The following is an 18,627-nucleotide window of genomic DNA, read 5'->3' on the forward strand; positions in this document are numbered from 1 at the left end:
TTTCAGCCTGAACCACTCTCAGCCAGTTAAGGCCTATTCCATTTATTACGTGCTGGACAAATGCTATTTCATCTTGGTGAACTCTCTTTTGCTGCGAGATGCTGTATATGTAACATTTTATTGCTATTGTTACTGTCCTTATGATCAGGGGCCCCACAGCAGAAACTCTGCTACTGGCTAGGGCCAGGGCTCATATTCTCCCTTCTCTGGATCCCCCTCCTCCCACCATGTTCTGTCAGAAACATGACAGATCTGTCAAACACACATGAAATAAATTATATAAATTGTGAACCAGCAGCCCCAAGCTTATTTTATTCTGATAGAATGTATAAATCACACATCTTTATTAAGATACAAATACCCCTCCCCACCACTGCCACATCCAAATAATCTATGCCCACCTCCCCCCACCTCCTCAACACCAGGGCCCCGCCATCCATAACAAATACCATCCTTTACCAACAAAAGATGGAAGACATTGTTTTGGTGACAGTCTTAAACCAGCAATAAAATAATTCTATATGTATCTTTAGGTGCGCAACTTCCCAAATTTGGTTTCAAGACAGCAGTGGGAAAAAGCATGCTTACCATCTTCTGTACAAAAATAAAGTCTTTGCTGTAAGTGGCTAGTGCTTTATTAAACAGTTTTCTTTCTAGGGAGGTCCACTTGTCCGAACCTACAACAAAACACAAACTTCATAAAAAAACAGCCCAGTTCTTCCCACTTGTAGTTGCTGGTTCACTTAGTGAAGTTAAAAACTACAACTGTTCGTGTGTGACATGTAAATACCCACACTACACTTCTTTCTGAACAAAAAGCCAGTGCAGTGTAATGGTTAACAACCCTGCCACCTGGATTCAAAGCTTAGCTGTGGCCTTGACTTGGCAAGTTACTGAACCTAAGACTTGATTTCTTTACCTACGAATGGGAATACTTCTGAGTGTCTCCACCTCTTAGAGGACTTTTGTGAAGGTTAAAGAACCTAAACTCCCTAAAACTGTCTCTTAGTAACTGGAAAATTGTGAGCACTCAGCAGATTTTAGCTATAGTTTTAATATAATTAGGGAGGGCAAGCATTCACGTAGCCAGTGCTCCTCGTGCGTGCTGGACTCAACAGTCTAGTGGGGAGAAAATCAGGAGGCAGTGCATTCAAGGGGATGACTGCAAGGATGAGGGCAGGGGTTGGGTGCCAGTGGGGCACAAAGGAGGAACACCAGACTCAGAGAAGCTGGGAAGGCTTCCAGGAAGAGGAAACACCTGAGTAGGGTTTAAAAAGACACAGAAGCAAGTCAGGCCAGGAGATGGAAGGACTTCCCTGGTGGCCCACTGGCTAAGGCTCTGTGCTCCCCATGCAGGGAGCCTGGGTTCAATATCTGGTCGGGGAATTAGATCCCGCATACCACAGCTAAAGATCCCACATGCCACAACTAAGAGTTGGTGCAGCCAAATAAAAAATAAATAAAATAAATATTTAAAAAGAAGGAGATGGATGGGAATTCTGGGGAGCGGAAGTGGCGAGTGCACAGTCAGAGCCAAGTAGTGAGAGGATACATTTCATTCACTTGTTCAGCAGATATTTATTAGATATTTAGATCGCTGGGTGGAGAGGACCCCCCGGAGTAGGAAATGTCAACCCACTCCAGTATCTTGCCTAGAACATTCCATGGTCAGAGAAGCCTGGTGGGCTACAGTCCATGGGGTCGCAAAGAATAGGACACAGCTGATCAACTGAGCACACACACATGCAAGACACTAGGGGGGAAAAAGCTAATGCTTATAAGTGCTTGCTATATGCCAGGTTCTAAGACCCTCGAAGATACTAGTCATTTGCTTCTATAGACAACCCTATAAGATTGATATTACTTCTTCCCATTTTACAGATGAGGAAATGGAGGTGTTCAAGGAATAAGCAGTAATCTGGTATGGCTCGGCTACAGGGTTCCAGCAGAGGGAAGGCAGATGAGGCTGGGAGGTAAGAGGGACTGGTTCCTGATAAACCTGTAAACCAATGAGGAAGAGGCCCAGAGGTGTCAGGCTGGGGTACCTGCCTGATGGATGAGCTTGACATTCATGTCAAAGTGGGATATGCAGACAATCACAGAGGATGGTCCTGGTCTAGTTCCAAGGGAAGTCCTATTTCTGTGGGCTGCAAAGAAGGCTCAATTTCTGTGGCTGGTTAGCAGAAAACTCGGCCTCATTCTAATTTTTTGAATTCCCTATATCTCTGATTCTTTGGATGGTATATGTCTGGGCCTTTGACAGGCTTCTACTTTTCAAAGCTGTAATCTCCAAACCATAGTATTTTTCCTTCCAAGTAGGACAAGCCCAAGATTTCCATTTTGCTATGGTTCACTGAGGGGCTGAAGTATAGAAAACCTGAATTGCTTCTTCCCTCAAAAGATTCGGCCTGAATCAGTTGATTAGGTGAAATCATGCCTGGCAGGCAAGCAGGAGGTGAAGATCCTAGGATCCTTGAGAAAATATGTGACTCGGTGATGTCAGCTCAGATTTCTGAAATAAACACCTTCTCCGTGGGACTCCCTGAGGGGTCCTTAAGCCAAGAGCTCTGGCTCCAGTACAGAATACACTCTCCACATCGCGGCTGTTCCAGGTCTCTAAAAATCACCACCTGACTCCTTTGGTTTGCAAATTTCTCTAAAAGAAAAGCAGCTTTCTAATTAATCCTCAGCAGAATGAAGCATCTTACACTGGTTCTAGAGACCAGGACATGTCTGGTCGTGCAAACCATCGTGACAGGGAGAAGTAGGGCCAGGGCTTTGATGAAATTCTGCTAGAGTGGATGTGAGCAGAGGAGGTCGGTGGGATTTCAGGCTCTGGAGTATTTTCATCACCATTCCTCAAAATTCTTCCAACATTCAAGAACTTGGGGTCCTGGCTCTCATCTGCTCCCGATGTCCAGAGGCAGAGACAGAAAGAGTGAAACAGAAAGGATGGACCAACAATTGAGCGACCACAGAGGAGTCACGGTTACTTTTAGGCATCCATCAAAACAGCAAAGAGAGATCAGAGAGCAATGGTGTAAGTGGAACACGACAGGGACGTGCCACACCAGTCGAGTCCCCTGACAGACGTGTAAGGATAGTTTTGTTCTGCCCTGATGCAGGTCCAGTCTGTGCAGCTCCAGGTTGCATCTCAGTTAGGAAGTTAGGGAACACTCTTTTTTTTTTTTTTTGCTGTACTGAGTCTGTTGCTGCGCATAGACTTTCTCTGCTTTCGGTGTATAGGCTTCTCATTACAGTAGCTTCTCTTGTGGAATGCGGGCTCTAGGGCTTGCAGGCTCAGTTGTGCACAGGCTTAGCTGCCCCCAGGCAAGTGGAATCTTCCCAGACCAGGGATCAAACCCATGTCCCCTGTATTGGTGGGCGGATTCTTAACCACTGGGCCACCAGGGATGTTGGTTAGGGGACATTTTGCTGATGAAACCCCTCCCAATGAGATGAGTAAGAATCCTTTCCATCTTCAGCTGGACCCTACGTTTCCCCAAAGTGCAGCTTTAAACCCTCATGAGACACTCAAGGGCCATGCGGCCTTCTCAGGTCAGCACCCAGCCTCACACTGGGTACACTTCCACCCCACACCAAGCTCACCACTGGATTACTGCCCAAACCACAGTGTGAAGTCCCCAGGTCAGTATACCTGTGAGATGTCCCTTCATGTCCCCAGATGGCCTGCCAGTTGTAACCCCACAAAGGGAAGTCACTTCCTAGACCATCTGTTATAGGGGACCCTCAAGCCTCATAGGGGAAGGAGGCCTGCTCCCCATCAACTCTCCAGTGATTTGAGTTTTTTTTTTTAAATAATTTCTCTAGTTGCAGTGAGCAGAGGCTACTCTCTAGTTGCGGTGTGTGGGCTTCTCATTGCGGAGTACGGCCTCTAGGGCTAGCAGGCCTCAGTACTTGTGGCTTGCAGGCTCTAGGGCGCAGGCGCAGTAGTTGAGGTGCACGTGCTTAGTTACTCCTCACCACGTGGAATCTTCCCGGACCTGGGATCAAACTCGTGTCTCTTGCATCTTCACCACTGAGCCAGCAAGGAAGCCCTTCTCCGTTGGCTTTTAGGGCTGCTGCTCAGTGATGGGGCCTCCAGTCTTCCTGATCCCGGGGTGTTCACTCCACACCACCAGTCTCCGACTGAAGTAGAGAAGCCTCTAGCTTTCCTCTCTGTGCTGGCCAGAACCCTGATGGCCAGGGCGGGGAGCATGTGCTCAGACGCTGAGAGACGGCTCCTCTACTCAGTCCTAGGGTCCATGGTTTAGCACACAGGACTGTGCTGTGCGTGCGTGTCTGTCCAACAGGGGTGTCCATGAACTGAGAGACACAGGTGGGGCCAGACAAGCCCATCCGTTCTCACACTCACAGTAGCAGGCTCTTTACCGCACCCTGATCACGGATCACCCATGGGGCCAAGAATCTACTCCAGGTCTCTTGGGCGGAATTCTCAGGCCAAAGCCTGGTGTATAGACATAATATCTGAATGTGCTCACCCCAAATAATGAGGTCACTGTGCTGTGATTAAAAAGGGGCAACTTTAATCAGAAGACGGTTTGATGCGAACCTGGTTCTGCCACTTAACTCCTGCAAATTTACTTCTCTGATCCTCAGTTTCCTCTCTTGCGATTTAGGGATTTTGACAGTCATGCAGTGCCTAACAGCCTTTGGTCCTAAGGAGGGGCACAGTGAATGTCTCAAATCTGGCCACTTGGACGGAAGATTCCAAATAAGCTTGCCGCCGTGGAAAACATGCTGTCTGTGCTGATGTCCATGTTAGTGGCACTCGTGAAGCCCACTGGTCCCTGCCGGTGTTCCGTGTTGCGTGTGCACACTCACAGTCTTACTCCAGGCCGCTTGGCACTTGTGCAGTCTTCCTCTCCCTGCCTCGAAATCCTCCTGTAATCCATCGAGGTACGGTTCGGCATCTGTACTCCTGGAGACTGTCCGGCAGGAGTGTTTTCCCCATTCTAGGACAAGGTGTTTTTTGTTTTGTTTTGTTTTAAGCCAGTTCTTCTGGGATTCTGCTTCTTGGACAAAGTCCAGGATAAAAATGCAAAAACCGAGGCAGAGGGCTGCCCCCACTTCTCGCTTGGCCATCCTCCCTCTCTGAGATCACTGCTGTCCACTCAGCACGTCCCTAGGGTCAGTGGGCTGACACCCTCCCCCTCCCCACCCCACACTCATTCATTCTCCCTGGGGATTCCTGGCTAGTGGACTATTATCAGCAGGGGTCCCTAATAAGATGATTAAGCCTAATTACAAAGAGCCTAATTAACAGGAGGAAGCCGGTGCTGGAACAGTATCCAGAGGAGAAACGTTCTGAGCTTCGGTTGCCGGGAAACAGGCTCTGGATGGTGGTGAAATTTGGGGCAATCTATAGAGAACGCAGGCAATTAAAGAGAGACCTGGAGGGGTGAGAGAAAGTTTGGGCACAATGTCTTTTAAAGAGGGCCTTTCGGTCTTCCTTTCAATCTTTTAAAAACTGTTATTGATGCTGTCACAGAGGTTACATAAGAAAGACATGTTCATTGCAGAAAAAGGAGGACTTGTTTTTATACCAGATCTTCATTTAGTGAAAGATTTTCCATGATGGGTGAAGGCTGAGTAATTTTTTTAGGGGTGCATGTGAACTGGGTGATACCAAAGTTCCCTCTGGAGGCAAAGGGCAAGGAGGCCTTGGTCTGAATCCAGAACCTGAGCTTGTCCACTAACCTTCTTCTCTCTAAGCGCCGTGTCAGGCCAAGCAGCAAAGTGCATAGTAACTTGGTTCCTGCCCTTTGCGGGGGTCAGTCTCCAGCTAGCAACATGGGCTAAGAATGCCTGCGAGGTGACTTCACAGCTGTGGTTCTTTCAAAGTATTCTCTGGAGCATGTAATTCTGTTTCCCCACCAAACTGGGGCAACTTCCAAGACGTAGACCAGCCTCCTCCGCCTGAATGGGTATTTCCTCCAGGTCTCTCCCATCTCTGGAGTCAGGTCAAGGTTCAGGACCCCTTGAGAACTTGGGCTGTGGGGGCGCCCATACGAGCCTCTGCTGAACTCTTGCCAAGAGTCCCAGGGCCAGCTCTGACGCCCCTCCACTCTGCACCCATCTGCAGGAATGACCAGCTCAGCGAAAAACCAAGGATGCTGAAGTCCTCTAATCACAGCCAGGCATCCTCGCCCCCTCGACATCCCCATGCTTAAGCCTTCTCCACCCAATCCAGCCGCTGACTGGGAGCCACTGCAAACAACAGCTGCCCACACATGGGTGGAGGGTGCGGAGAGAAAGCTGGACCAGGCGCTTTGGTGTCAGTTTGAGAGCCCTGAAGGCCACAGCAACAGCGCCACCCTCTGAGGATTCTAACAGAGCTCCTCCAGGTTTGCCGAGCAGCCCACCCACACCAGCGTCTCTTCTGGGCTCCAGAACTGGCCGTTCTTCCCTTTTCTTTCTGAACTGCTTGGGGTGGGATGGGGTGGAAGGGCAGTCAGGAGTAAAGTCAGAGAAGTGATTTTCAAGGGCCCCTGTCTCCCCCAAATTTAGTCTCCCCCCGAACCCAGTCTTTCCACCTTCCTTCCAGGGCACAAGCCAAGGAGGTCTGACCTCTCTCTAGACAACTGGGAGTCTGGAGTTCAGCCCTTCCAGTTGTGTCCGACTCTCTGCGACCCCATGGACTGTATAGCCTCCAGGCAAGAATACTGGAGTGGGTTGCCATTTCCTCCTCCAGGGGATCTTCCCAATCCAGGGACTGAACTCGCGTCTCCTGTGTCTCCTGCTTGGCAGGCAGATTCTTTACCACTGAGTCACCTGGGAATCAAAGTTTTTAGTCCTATTTCAATGTTTTTTTCTTGTTTAGGGTGGGGGTAGCTTCCAGCCCACAGTTTTCCCATCTTTTTCACGTCATGACACACATTAAAGAAAAAAAAATCACAATTGTTGCTTGGCATGCGGGAAAGAACCAGAGGGGATTTAGGTTCCAGAAGAGGTTGCTCATTGCTGGAGCTGACCCACCCCGAGGCGCTGGCCACCCCAGTCACCCTGGGGGCGGAGGGCAGCCGCGGCAGATGGTTGGGAAGTCTCACCCACTGAGCAAAGAAGCTTGACACAGGCTCCAGGAGGCTGGACGGCCTGTCAGGGTTTAATGGGTAGCAGATGACGCTGGGAATTAAGAGAGGATTGAATTGTTTCCACAGCAGATTAGGGAGAACTCCCACATCTTCTAGCCACACTCAGGGAAGACACCGAGCAGGAAATGATGGAGACAATATTAAGAAACTGGCTCCTTGAGGCAGACAGTGGAGGTGGGGACAGGGAGCCGTCTAAGAGCACCGTGGTACCTGCAGAACAGCCCTCCCCTGAGGCCACATTTGGCCACCTGGACCAAGGCCTGGAAAAGGCACCACTGGGTCCCGAAGGCCACTGAGGTAGTCAGCACCTACTGTGCAGGGTCCCCCCAGGCACCAGAGACACCTTCAAACGAATACCACCAAGGGGCACTGGAGGATCCAGCCCTCTCGGAAAGAGAGAACCTGGGCAGGCTTGTGGAGACGCCAGAACAGATAGGGCTACCGCTTAACAGAATACAGACGCTGACTTCGACTTCACTTGTCACCACAGGCTCCCCAACCTGTTTCCTTGTCTTTTCACCATTCTCACCACATTCAACTCTCTAAGGTGTGTGCTCCTTCCCTCTTATTGGTGATGCCATCATTAATCCACCGGCTTCTAAGACAGTGTACATGCGTGTGTATGTGTGTATCTATGCGTACAAGTACATGTAAGTGTATATGTTTGTGTGTGTGTGCTCAGTAGTGTTCGGCTCTTTGCAACCACATGGACGGTAGTCCACCAGGCTCCTCTGTCCATGGAATTCTCCAGGAAAGAACACTGGAGGGGACTGCCATTTCCTACTCCAGGGGATCTTCCCGACCCAGGGATCGAACTCGAGTCTCTCGTGCCTGCATTGGCAGGTGGATTCTTTACCACTAGCGCCACCTGGGAAGCCCCATGTGTATACGTATAGGTACAGGTATACATACGTGTCTTTCTCCTGCCATTTGTGTGACCTGTTGTTTAATAACTGCCTCCTCCTCAGACTCCAAACTGCATAAGGCAAGACCGTGTCAAAATCCGTCACTGTCACTTCCTCATCTTAAATTGTTCAATAAATGAATAATAATGGCTACTAGAATGTTCCAGGCAAGAGGCTCCATATGCTCTCTAGTCTTCACAAAATGCCATAAGGGATGGACTATGAGCCCCACTTTACAGGTGAGGAAACCAAAGCCGCAGAGGGCCACGGGGAGCAGGCAAGACTGGATTCCAAAGCCGAGGGGCCACTGCGAGTTGTTGCCTCTGTGCTACCCTCTGGGGCTCTCTCCCCTGCCACACGAGGGGCCCCTGGCCGCTGCTGCCCAGCTCTTAGCACACCCAGGAAGGGAGGAGACGGACAAATGCCCAACAGCGACCAGTCGGTGGACACAGCTGCCCCACTGGCCACGCCCCAGAGGCCCAGGGAAAACAAGCAGCACCGAGGAAAGAACAGGTGCTCTAGTAAAGGGGACACGAGCGACATGCAAACAGTGAGCCCCGGCAGGGCCCTGGCACCTACCGGCATAGTGGTAATTTGCTAAAGGATGACATTTTAACCTGACTGGTTTCCGCAACAGCAGCATTTCCAGAGCAGCCTGCAGACCCACGGGAGAGAAAAGGCGAGAATCATTCATGGGGCTGTGCATCCTCGGAAGACCAACTATCCCACAAGGAAGATGAGCCAGCATGGCAGGGCCCAAGGTGGGGGTGCTGGAAGGGAAAAAAGGGGAGACTCCCCTATTTGGGGTCCTTCTTCCAGTCAGCACCCAACAGGACTCGTCATTCTAATACCTCCCTTGCCCATGCCTGCAGCTAGCTAGTCATGTCACAGAAACACAGGTGGCAGCCCAAATGCCACGCCTTCCTTGGTGAGGGCCCTGGTGTCAGAGATACGGGGGGGCCTCCTATGAATGGAGGCTGAGTCTCTGGGGAAGGGTTCTGAGGAAATGAGTGGGTGACTTGGAACTGTTTTTGCAGAAAAAAAAAATTACATGTTTCACTATAACTGAACACAAACAGCTGTATTAGTAATAACTGTACTGCACATTGTCCTTCCAGGGAGCCTCACTAAATAACCTATTCAAATCTGCCTCCTTCAGCCTTGTTGGGGTTCTTTAAAAATGGCACAAGCAGAGTTGAGTAGTGGATGGTTTAGGGGGCAGAGCAAGGTCTGGAATCTTGCTACTCCAAGTGCAGTCCATGGGCCAGCAGCCCGAGCATCCTCTGGGAGCAGGTTACAAATGTAGCACCTTGGACCCCAACCTCCTGAACTGCTGTATTTTAACAAGCCTCTCCAGGGGATTCATGTGCGTGGTAGAAGTTTGAGAAGCACAGCTCTGCAGCACTGATCTTAAAAGGTCAAGGGGAGTTTTCCAGTGTTCTAGAGAATCTCTGAAGGGTATCAATAATCTTGTGAGAAGGTAGTACTGGGACATTTGTTTGCTTATGCATTTTCATAAACTTACAAAGCAGGAGGCTAGCTCTGGTATAAGAATCATGTATTTACTGAAGGGAAAGCTGAGGCTAGTGACGTAGTGCTCCAGCCAGGGGTCCTGGTTGAGCAGGTAAATGATCAGCTCTGATTCTGGGAGAAGAGTCCCAACATCCTGGCCTGGGTCTGGCAGAAAACTGTGTCAAAAGTGGAAGAATGACACCAGATGGTGTGCAGCAAACATCTCTCTTTGATTAGGGCAGCAAACGGTTCTATGGACATCAAACTCTGATTTCCATGGTAGGGAAGAATGAAGAGCAGAGAATGACAGGCTTTTTTAGGCCAAGTCTTGTTTTAGGAAGGCCTTCTACCTCCACCATTGCAGACCTGTTTCCTGATGTGAATTACAAGACTGCTGAAAAGAAATTCTAGTTTTCCAAGACAGATGTTCAAATCATCATCACTGAGGAACAGATGTGTACACAAAAGTCCAACTGGAGGTTTTCTTGCAGGCTTTCAAATTCTGACCTATTCACTGAGATAAGGAATATGGGAGGGCACACTGACTGGTCATCATCTTATGAGTTGGTTACACGGGACGTGAGACAACACAGGAACTTGGGGAAATGCTTTTCAGAATTTCCACATGAAGAGTATAAACTGGGAAGCCTCCTTTTCATGGTTCCTTACCATCACATCACCTTTGGCCTCGAAGAGAGAGTGCAAAGCAAATTCAGAATTGGTCCCTCCACCTGGCAACGCACTTGAACAGCATAAATTCAGGAGATTCTCCACTGTTGGGAACAAAGACAGGGCACTGCATCAGACAGAGCTCAGTGTCACCAGAAAGACACACTGATCCTAGAGCCAGAGGCCCTTGGGAGAAATCCAGCCCTTCCTACCCAGTTCTTCCCAGGCTGTCAATACCTCTTTGCTGGAGGTCGTGGTTTTCCAGCTCTGGCCAGGGCTTCCATACTAGTGTGGCCCTGTGTGTGTCCTGGGCCAGGGCAGAGACATCCTGGAGTTCTGGGATCTCCGCTTGGAATCGCAAGCCAATGTTGATGCGTCTTTAAATCACAAGAAGAAAAACAACAGTGTGGTCTTCAATTTGAGACCAAAGGTAAATGTCAGGGACTTGAAAATGAAGGAAACCAGCTCCTTCTGCAAGAAGAATGCAGGGGCATTTCCTTGCACTGTGATCTGAAGATTCCAGGCATGACTTTTTCACTGGGATAAAGAACAGCTTGAAGATTGGGGAGAGATGCCACGGGAAGCAAGGGAGAAGGCTGGCTGGGGATTCTTAGCTCCCTAGAGCTGGGGAGGGGCTTCTCCTGTGGCTCAGCAAGTAAAGAATCCACCTGCAATGCAGGAGACCTGGGTTCGATCCCTGGGTTGGGAAGATCCCCTGGAGAAGGGAAAGGCTACGCTCTCCAGTATTCTGGCCTGGAGAATTCCATGGACTATACAGTCTACGGGGTCGCAAAGAGCTGGACACCACTGAGCGACTTTCACAGCTGGGACAGGGAGGGTGCTAATGCCAAGGGACAGCTGCCCAGAACATGGCCAAAGGTACCACTTGACCCAGTGAAACAAATACAAAGTCCTTATTTTAGTTTTGTCCTTTCAGGCCACTTTCACATAAATGATCCCATCAGAACCTCACAAAGGCCTGTGAGGTAAGCAAAGCAATGAGAAGTATTCTACTTAATAGATGAGTTAACTAAACTCTACAAAGGTTAACTTTATCAAGATCAAATAACAAAATGGTGCTGGAACCAGGTTTCTTGATTCCTGACTCAATCTCCTTACCACTCTACCATCTGGCCTCTTTTGCGTTTACCCAGGAACAGGAAAAAAAAAAATTTTTTTCTCTTCAAATATATCCCCCAACTCAAGTATTCAACAAGCCCATTTGGCGGCCCAGCCAAGAATCTTAGGGAGGGGGTAAAGGAGCAGGGTGGTGGGTGGAGCCTCCTAGGGAGCTAGGTACCCTGAGAGAGATGTCACTGGGGACGTGAAGGCCTGTGGCCCCCAACCAAACTGGCTCATGGAGCTGGAGATGGGGACACTAAGGTTCTCCAAATACGAGGCTCCACATTCTTAATGCCTTTAGTCTGTAGAAAAGGCCTTGAAATACTGGAAATCATAGGGTAACCATCATACTTGAGAAATACCACGATCCTACACTTTCTACAACTTCTTGCCCAGTGGCCACTCGGCCCCCAGAAGTACTAGCTATACTTCTTAAAGCTCCTCCTCCCTTTTCTAGGTTGAGGCTTCTGTTCTAAAGAATAATTGGCTCTTCCTTACGGTTCGACATCAACGGTCTGCTCTCCAGGCCCCGGGGTGACCGTCAGGTTGCTGCCATCGATGCTGTCTGAAGCACAAAAACCAGAGGTCACTGGTCAGCAGAGAAGGTACTAAAGAAACTAAACTAAACAAGCAGTTACCTGAACAGTCATGGTAGGGACCCTCTCCTACCCAAACCACGCAAGAGTTACCCCCGCAGTCCCTGAGGAGCTGGAGTGTGGAGCAACTTGGCTTAGGGTTTCCCCATTTCTTAACACCTGGCTTCCCTGGTGGCTCTTAGGGTAAAGAATCTGCCTGCAATGCAGGGGGCCTGGGTTCGATCCCTGGGTTGGAAGATCCCCTGGAGAAGGGAATGGATACCCACTCCAGTATTCTTGCCTGGACAATCTCATGGACCGAAGAGCCAGGCAGACCACAGTCCATGAGGTCACAGCAGAGCCAGACACAACTGAAGCAACTCAGCCGTACACACACGCACTTCTCAGAGTAAGGAGGGCCAGCTATCTCTCTGGTCTACTACTCTTTTTTTCTTTTCATTAATTTTTTTTTTGGCCTGCACTGTGCAGCTTTCAGGATCCCAGTTCCCGGGCCAGGAGTCACACTTGGGCCCTTGGCAAGTGAAAGCCCGGGGAGTCCCAACCAATGGACCGCCAGGGAATTCCCCTGTTAAGCTTTCTTGTTCTATGACATTCCTCTTGCTCTAGAAAGAGATCCTGCTACAGGCCTTGATCTTTACACCGCGTGCTAAAATGTGGAGGTGTGGTCTTGCCGCTAATCCTATTTGTACGTGTACTTAGTACATTTACTTTGGGTGTTTGAACACGATTCTCCACGGCGCACTTCGACTGTTTTTTTTTCCTCCCTCATCTCAGAGAAACCCTAATGAGCTTTATGCGTTGGTCTCCGCGACTAGACTGTGATTCCCTTGAGGGTAAGTATTCTAAGAATTCCTAGCACGCAGCACACGGTCCGAGCCACCTCAAAGGTCTGTGGGCCACCTCAAAGGTCTGTGAGGTGAATGAGACAAGGGCAGAACGCGAGCCTTAGGGCAGCACCCACAGCCGGGGTGGCGGCGGCGGGGTTGGGGGCGACTCACTGGAGCGGCAGAGCAGCACGCGCGGCGTGGGCGTCAGGGGCGTGAGGGGCAGCTGCGGGTGGGCGCCGGGGCCGTGGCCGGCGATGAGCACGTTGCTGAAGAGCCCCGAGCCCTGGCGCACCGGGCTGAGCATGGGCGGGGGCGTGTAGGGGGGCAGCTCGTGGGCGGGGTCCAGGAGCAGGTGGTCGCCCAGCACCCGTGGGGAGCGCAGCTGGCTCTGGTACAGGGTGGCGCCCGAGTGCGAGGCGGCGAGGTTGGGCGTGTAGGAGGGCGGTGGCGGGATGAAGAGCGGCTCCGGCCGGTGCCGGAACTTCTTCTTCTCTGCTGGCGCGCTCCTGAGGGCTTCCTCGGCTTTGGCCGCGCCTGGCTGGTGCTTCTTGGGAATTTCCTACGACGGAAGAACGATCCGATTCAGATACGGGGGCTTTTCCCTCAGGCCCTTGCCACAGGTTGAGGGGAGGGGGAAATCCGCGTTCTAACGGGAACACGCCCCCCCCCCCCCCCCCCCGCCCCGGTCTGACCCCAGCATCCCCTGCCTTGAGAAACGGTCACAGCCATCTCCGACAAGGCGAGATCTGGTGGCCTGGTTAAGGGAGCCGACTTTGGTTTGGGAGGAAATCCCTCATGTCTGGAGACGGATTGGGGGGATGGGGCGGGTAGGAACAGTGGGTGGGCAAGAAAGAATAAATTCACATTCTTTACTGCTTATCACCGCATTCCCATCTGCTGAGTGGACTCCAGCTGAGTGGGCCCTTTAATTCCCCACGGGCTCCCCAGGGACGGGACTTCGGGGACAGATAACACATGTTCTAAGAAGGGGACAGAATCGTCTATTCAGGGAAGCTGGCAGAGGCTGTGGGGCAGGAAGACCGGGGGCGGGGCGGGGGGGGGGTGGTCAGGCCCCAGCCAAAGCTCCCAGGGCCAGTGACCCACACACTGGGCTCCCCCTTGGAGGTAACTGTCAGGGTGGAGGAGGGCCAGCTGGGATCTCTGAGGCCCCCCTCTCATGTGCTGTCCTAGAAGTAGATCCGCTGACCCTTCCCCCTCACCGCCCTTCACTCCTGCTCCCAGCACTGGTGACTCTCCTCTGTGGCAAACCCTTCTCCTAGGTTGGTTTCCTGTCAGCGGGGTTAGTTTATTTTATTCCAGCAGAACCAAGCATCTTCTGGAAGGAAGATTTGCCACATGGAAACAGATATACTAATAAGTAAACATATGCATGGAAGGAGATAAAGCAGGGCATGCCAAAGCCAAACATAAACAGATTTGGTGTGTGCCAGCATCAGCTCAGAAAACCCAGAGCTGGGTGAGGCTGGAGAGACAGTGATGCTGTTGGGGGGGGCACGGTGGCGGGGGTGCAGAGGGGATACCTGCAGGGAAATTCCGGGCAGTCTGTGGTCCCCTCCCAGGCCCTGCAGGCCAGCCTGTCACAGCTGTGGTCCCTGGCAATCCTGGTATCCACCTTGGTGCCTTAGTAGGAGGCAGCAGGGGGTGATGGGAAGGGTTGGCCATGGTCATGTGACCTGCCCCAGTCACCCCTCAGCTCTGGGCTTCTCTCCCTCTAACCCCGCTGAAGGCAGTTCTGCTGCCTTCAGCACTTCAGGCTGCCCCTCCTTGTCTCCCCCTCAGTTTCTGGGGTGCCATCCCAGCCCCTAGCAGGGGAGTTTAGGGAAGCAGAGAGGTGGGGAAAGAAGGGGCAGAGGGACTCACCAGGGGGCTCTCCTTAGGCCACAGAGCCCCAACCTGCCTTCTTTCCCCACCTGAGGGCTCCTCACTGCCTGATGCTGAGATGGAGTGGAATGGGGAAAGGATGCCTGTGCCCCCCAACTAGGGGAGCAATCCTGATGCTTTACACCTAGTTCCTGGGTGACTGATGAGGTCAACTGAGGACTCTGCATGTCTTCAACACTGCACCGGAATCCAGACCTCTGACCACAGACAGGGCCAGAGGTCCCTTTGGGGCTCTCTCTCCTTGAGCCTCTGGTTCAATGACAACAGCTCTGAACTGGAACTTTCCAATCCTCCAGGCAAGGCTCTGAGACTGTGGGCCAGGGAAGGCCCCCAGAAGGTCAGACCTGGATATCACCTGGGAGGAAGTATATACAGAATTCCAGCCAAGCAGGGCCAAGCGCTGAGAGGTTTTAAAAGCTCCTCAGAAAGGTGACAGCCACTGAGGAAGCCCACTCCCTTCCCCCTGAGGTCACAGGAGAAACCATGGTTCTGAGAAGCGAAGGGTCTCAGCTGTCTGTACCCCAACTGACTAGGAGCACAGTAGAGATTAAAACCCAGGGCTCCTCCCTGAACATTTTCATCTCTTAATATATTAAGTGTCATGACCTTGCTCACATGTACTCAGTCCTACTTTATGCTTCCACTTCGGCTTATCTCCTCACAGTATCTTTCTCACCCTTGCCACAAAACCGAGTTCATCTCTGCCTTCAAAACTCTGTCTGGAACTCTCCTCATGATGGTCTTCTAACACCAAACGTCCCTTGCCTTGTCTTAGTCCCTAACGACCTTAGCTCTTGGGGTATATTCCCCACCAGCCCCATGCAGGGCAATGCTGCCTTGGTGTCTCTGTCTTGAATTGAGGCAGACCTGCTGCCTGGGGCTCTGATCCCTGTGTCATTAGGAACCTGACTTTCTCCAGCTTCAGGCTGAAAGTTTCGAAAGGGTAGAAACAGTATCTCTCCCACCAAATCAGGCACTTCCTGGGCAAAGCGGGGGCCTGGCGGTGTGGTTTCATCTCTCTCCCTGTTGCTGGCCCCCAGGACCTGCCAGCTGATGGGAATCCTCACCTCCAGAGGTTCTCCATCTGTCTTTTTCCTCTTCTGAGCCTTGATATTATGTAAAGAACCAAAAAGGCTCTTTCTGGACTTTTCTAGTTCTCTTAATTATTCTCCCTATCCTTCTCCTGGCCCAGCCCCTCCTTTATGCCTCCTGGAATCCCAGTGGCCACTTATTCTGTGAGAACAGGTATGACCCAGCACAGCACTTTGTGGGGAGGGGACAGGTCTGATGTAATGAACCATAGGGGTTCCAGACTCCACGGCGGTTGGGGGCAAGGGTGGGGAGGGAAGGAAGGGGAGAAGGAAGGAGACAGAGAGATCTCTGTCCCAGAGCCAGGCTAAGCTGCTTGGGTGAAGCACTTGGAAGCTGAGAAAGAGAAGGACAGTAAGAAACACGAATCTCTTTGCTTTCTTGAGATTGGGGGTGGGTGTCTCAGTGGAATTACTTTGGGAACCTCAATGAATCAGGTCCTCTGAGAGTATTTATTTATGCAGAGGTGATATTGAAAATATTAAGCATCTACTAAGGCTGACCATCAGCATGGATGCCTGGAGGACCTACTGTGCCAGGGGTTTACATCTCTGGTGGATGGATCTGGGGAGGTCTGGAGATCCTGGGGGAGGGACCAGGGAGGGCCCTGGGCAGTAGCTCTTTGTGATCCGGAACAGTACTTCCATATTTTAATCACTGTGATCATCAGCTGAGTTATCACCTCTGTTTTTAATCCAGGAACATCTTCGGTTCTCTCAGAATCTAATCTGGAACGTGAGCCTGGTAGAGTACTAGGCATTTACTGGGTAGCAGGTAGATTGGAAGCAGATAGGAATTCCCAGGGTAGCCACAGGGGCTCAGCCCCAAGGAGCCATGCCACGTCTGAGCTCTGGCTGGTGGCCCGGGCAGATCTGTCCCCATCTCCAAGAAAGCAAAGGGATGTCCCCACCTCAGGCAGGTGGGGTGGAGCTGCAACTCACAGCAGGCGGGTTGGGGGCAGCCCCTTGGGGCGAGTGTGGGGGAGAGAGGGTCATCCTCACGAGCACGGGCATCTCGTCGTCCGACATCGAGCTGGCTGGCTTGTCTCTGGCCGAGGGGGCGGCAGCGACGCTGTTGGCGAAGCCCTGAGAGCTGGGCTTGGGCGGGAGAAGCTTGACAGGGACAGACACGGGCATGACCATAGGCGTGAGGCTTTCCGCCTCGGGAGGGAGCTGAGGTGGCGGCGGCGGAGGCGGCAGTGGCGGCTGGGGCTGAGGCGGAGGCGCCGGGGCCTTCTCTCCTTCCTCCTACACAGACAATAAAGGCTTTGATCCTGGGCTCAGAGCAGCTCCCACAGTGGGGCATGCAACTTCGCTCTCCCTGCAACGTTCCTGGACATCACGCGTGGGTGACAGAGAACCACCTCAGGGCGGCTTCCTTCCCGCCACCCTGAGTCTCTCGGCTCCAGTGATGCCCATGAGCAGTGAACAAGGCACTCTATTTTCTACATTAAAAAAATCCTGACCACTTGTATATTCAAACAGACAGTGAAGAAAAATTTTTGTGTGGTTGTCATTGCTTTTAACGAAAAGGATCTGGACTTAGAATCAGGCAAAAAAAAAAAAAAGAAGGAAAAACCCCACATAAGCTCTCATGTAGGACCTTTTAATTCTTTGGGCTGTAGTTGACTCATCTGTCAAAGACAAAGATCTTTTAACTGGCATCGTCAAGAGACGGAGTGACCTGGATCACATCAAAGTTTTTGGTGAACAGCAAGTTAATCTCATAGACTTAAATTAAGATGCAAAATATTCAAAGAATCAAGAAAATTCTTTTGAGTTTTAACCTAACTCTAAAACTGCGTGGATAGTTCACCACAAGCATATCCTGCCTGGATAATCCCGAGGGCATTTAAAGGTCTCTAGACTCTAAATGCTAGAGTCTAACACTGGTGCCCCAGTGAATAGAAAATAATGGCTGGGAGCCTGGTGGTCACACTAGCTCTCCCTGGCCACTGACTACTGATCTGGAAGGCCTAAGGGACCCTGGTCTTGAGTGCTTCATGCAACAGAAGTTAAAAACAATATTGCATCTCCATGTTTTCTTTGCTGTCTTCTCCAGGACGCAGAGAGGCTGGGATCCCCTAAAAGGATTTCTACCACCTCAGTTCTGGATTTTTGTTCATGGTGCCAGTGGAAGTGGGGACTGTGTGACCTGGCTGGCTCCCAGCGTCAAAGCTTGAGCACTTCTGTTAGGGAAAGACTACGCCTCTCCAGGTCCCCCGGGTGGGGCTCATATTACTCCATCTGACGGCAGCAAAGCAAAGCAAGCAGCACATGGCCTGGAAAGGATAGGGGGTGGATTCCTGCTCACCTGTTTGAGGCTGGGGGAGGCCCTCATCCCCCCATGGGACCGCATGTGGCCATTCAGGGCGGGCAGGCTCTTGAACTCCTTCAGGCAGATGGAGCATGTCAGCTTGTTCTTGGCATCAAACTGCTCCCCAAACACTCCTTTGGGTTGGCCACTGCTCAAGGGTAGGGCCAAGTGGAGAGGACACGCACATCAACGAAGGGAAACAATGACTCATCACAAGGCCACATACCCCACAATGAACCCGTTTCATTCACCCAGAGCTCCCACGGCCATGGCCCCTCACCAATTCCCTTCAGAGAACTGAGCCCAATTTGCAGATGGAAAACGGAGGCTCAAAAGTAAGAAAGGGTATGCTTAAGATCATGCAAAAGATGAACCAAACATCCTTCTTCATTCCAGGCCTTCACGTGCTGTCTTTTTTCCCCACCTCTGGTTTACTACCCTTCTAGAAGCAGGGTGCTTGGGTCCTCCTCTTCTAGAAGCCTTCCCTTAGAGATATGAGTCTCAGTCCACTGATTAAGTCTTCAGATTACACGTCTTAAGTTTGTCAGGTTCTGGCTAAGTCTTTAATGATTTA

The 18,627-nt window shown here is 51.2% G+C and overlaps 1 protein-coding gene across 10 annotated transcripts in view; it reads right to left on the bottom strand.

Moving 5' to 3' along the window:
- TRERF1 (transcriptional regulating factor 1) overlaps positions 1-18,627 on the bottom strand; it is a 209,925-nt gene that overhangs the window by 20,636 nt on the left and 170,662 nt on the right. For 6 of the 10 annotated variants that reach the window (XM_027524008.1, XM_027524009.1, XM_027524011.1 and 3 more), the window contains 8 exons: positions 18,051-18,201; positions 16,679-16,984; positions 12,918-13,305; positions 11,822-11,888; positions 10,439-10,578; positions 10,202-10,305; positions 8,600-8,675; positions 589-677 (listed from right to left, as the gene is read on the bottom strand). In XM_027524008.1, coding sequence (XP_027379809.1) covers positions 589-677; positions 8,600-8,675; positions 10,202-10,305; positions 10,439-10,578; positions 11,822-11,888; positions 12,918-13,305; positions 16,679-16,984; positions 18,051-18,201 — 1,321 coding nt within the window. The remainder of the gene's footprint in view (positions 1-588; positions 678-8,599; positions 8,676-10,201; positions 10,306-10,438; positions 10,579-11,821; positions 11,889-12,917; positions 13,306-16,678; positions 16,985-18,050; positions 18,202-18,627) is intronic. The other 4 variants (XM_027524014.1, XM_027524013.1, XM_027524015.1 and 1 more) reach the window with 2 other exon arrangements.

This window comes from Bos indicus x Bos taurus, chromosome 23 (genome assembly GCF_003369695.1).
Source record: "Bos indicus x Bos taurus breed Angus x Brahman F1 hybrid chromosome 23, Bos_hybrid_MaternalHap_v2.0, whole genome shotgun sequence".
NCBI lineage: Eukaryota > Metazoa > Chordata > Mammalia > Artiodactyla > Bovidae > Bos > Bos indicus x Bos taurus.